At 34.3% G+C, this 2531-nt stretch overlaps 1 protein-coding gene across 1 annotated transcript; it reads right to left on the bottom strand.

Moving 5' to 3' along the window:
* Window positions 1–988: 988 nt before the first annotated feature.
* Window positions 989–2056, bottom strand: LOC115953337 (fasciclin-like arabinogalactan protein 11). Its single transcript, XM_031070946.1, has one exon. The coding sequence runs from the start codon at window positions 1963–1965 to the stop codon at window positions 1228–1230; it is 738 nt and encodes a 245-aa protein (XP_030926806.1). The 5' UTR covers window positions 1966–2056; the 3' UTR covers window positions 989–1227.
* Window positions 2057–2531: the final 475 nt, after the last annotated feature.

Genomic DNA, 2531 nt, shown 5'->3' with positions numbered 1-2531 from the left:
TTTACTATAACTGTAATGTGAAAGAGTGTAAGTGATGGAGAAAAAATGATAGGTCTATGTGTAAGTGATACGTAACCACTCATAGTCTATCACATTAGAATTGTAATAAAAAAATTGTGAAATAATGTGTAATCCTAAAACTACTCTAGTTTTATAAACCTAGATTGAAGCTTGAGTCGGTATAAGTTTTGGGTTATTTAGTCACAAGTTCAACTGATAGGCTATTGATCAAAGATCAAACAACAGGTTCAATTAAAATTTAAATAAAAAAGTTCAAAATTTGATAAATGAATGTTAAAGGGAATATATATATATATATATATATATAATATTCACGATAAAAATTACAAGCTTGTAATGACACAATTTAAAGTAATATTAATTACAAAATGATATAATTAAATATATAGAGTTAATATTCAAACAAATAAACTAAAGGATAAGTCATAAAAAGAGCATTGAATTTAACATATGAAGAAAATATATAACAAAAAAATACAATTATTAAATGAAAATTAGATACATATTAAGTGAGTTGTACAATAAAAATAACTAAACAAAAGCTTAGGCAAATTTAAAGAATCTGTTTGAACAGAGTACATAGAATCTACAAAGTTTAACTGGATTTGACTTGATCATGTGTTTAAATGATCTAATCAAGGACTCAAATGGATCAAAGAATCATGTCATCGATTCATGGGTCCAACTAACCAGTTTGGTTAAATAACTATGGCAAATTAAAATAGGTTGTAGAAAATGTAAGGAACTGATGCGGATTACACTTATAGCATAGTGCAAGTGCAGAGCATTTGTAATCTGATATAAGCAATTATTACATTTTTTGTCATTTGCTCTCTGATCTTAACACATGTAATTTATTCATACCCTCAAAAAGATGATTTGTTTCACACAATTGCATTGTTTTGGTTAAGGTTTATAGGACTCGTAGTCCTTAAGAGAGACAAAACTATTCCTAAGGTTACGAGTATTCATGAAATGATGCAAACATCTATAAATGGAAGACATCTCAAAACATTTAGGTTATTGTAATTGCCTCAAAATTTCCTCCTATGTGATCACCACCTCAGGGGAGCTTTATCTTACATTGAACCAACAAAAATAGGTAATGGTGACATAGAGATTATTCAAAAAAAAAAGTGACTTGGTTTAGTAAAACTTAAAACAGCTCGAACAAGATCTCATCATGATAAACAAACACAAAAAAAATTATAACAACAAAGAATAAAATGCGGCACTAACTGCAACTCCAAAGGATATCACTGTGATTGCTGGGTGGTTTGAACGCATTGCATCAGAACTATCAACAGAGGCATCACCAGTAGACTTTGTAGGAGCATCTGAACCCGAAACTCTCTTCTTAGGCTTCTCAGCTGGCGCTGGAGCTGGTGATACAGCTTTTTTAAAAAGCTGCAATGGAAGGAGCACTTTGTCCACCTGATAAACAGCAAGCTGGCTATCTGAATATACAGTATTAGCCACTGTTGCATCGACAACCCCAGTTGTTATGTTCACTTGGTTTCCTGATGTGGTTACATTTAGTGGGAACTGGCCATTGGAACTATCACCAGCTTGTGTACGCAAAGGGTTGCTCACAGTTTGGAACTGTGATATAGAATAGAGAGAAGGGAGGATATGGAATTGCACTAGCTGGACTTTTTGCTGATCAGTGAGAGAGTTTAGTGCGCCTGATTTGAGGCTTGAGAAAGCACTGTCTGTTGGTGCAAAGATGGTAAGGCCTTGGTTGGAGTTGTTAGCTTGTGAGTTGATTTGGTCAGCCTCTTGTGTGCTTTTTAGTAGCCTAATGAAAGTGGTGTACTGGCCAGCTTTCTCAAGGATTCCTGTGATGTTTGCAGGGCCTGATGGTGGTGGAGACTGAGCAGAAGTTTTGGTGCAATGGAGGAAGAAGATCAAGAAAAGAAGAAATGGGAATTGAACTTGCTTCATTGTTAACCAAGTAGGCCTGAATTGTAGTAACTCAAAAGGAAAAATAAGAAAGAATTCTGTCAGTGCTGGTGAGATGAGAAAAAAGGAGCTCTATATATATATATATATATATATTGAAGAGGTGGAAATGTAGAATATGGGAAACGAGTCCAAAGAATTAGGTGAAATGTGCACTTTAAGGTGGTACGAGAACTTCAGTCTTCATCTTTATTGTTAAGTAAAAAGAAGAGAGAGAGAGAGAGAGAAGAGATCAGAGTTTTGCTTGGCGACCCAGGAAAAGATGTGTAGGATAGTTGATTGAAAGTGCAAGTGGGGATACAGAGGGACTAATAAATTTGGTTTTGCTTGTTGATATGGGAAGCTTTAAAAAGAAAACTTTGTAATTCAAGACTTGGAGTTCAATACTAGCAGTAGTTAAAGTGGATGATAATGATGGTTAAGGTCCAACCGATGAACCAAGGATTACCTACTTTTTTGACCAATTAATTAATGTGTTAAGACAGACTTAAAAGATATCTCTAGGCATAATTATTAATCAACAGTTCATGCCAGGGTTGGTGTGCGTT

Source organism: Quercus lobata, chromosome 7, assembly GCF_001633185.2.
Source record: "Quercus lobata isolate SW786 chromosome 7, ValleyOak3.0 Primary Assembly, whole genome shotgun sequence".
Taxonomy (NCBI): domain Eukaryota; kingdom Viridiplantae; phylum Streptophyta; class Magnoliopsida; order Fagales; family Fagaceae; genus Quercus; species Quercus lobata.
The sequence above is the reverse complement of the archived record's forward strand: the minus strand, read 5'-3'. Positions and strand labels throughout refer to the sequence as shown.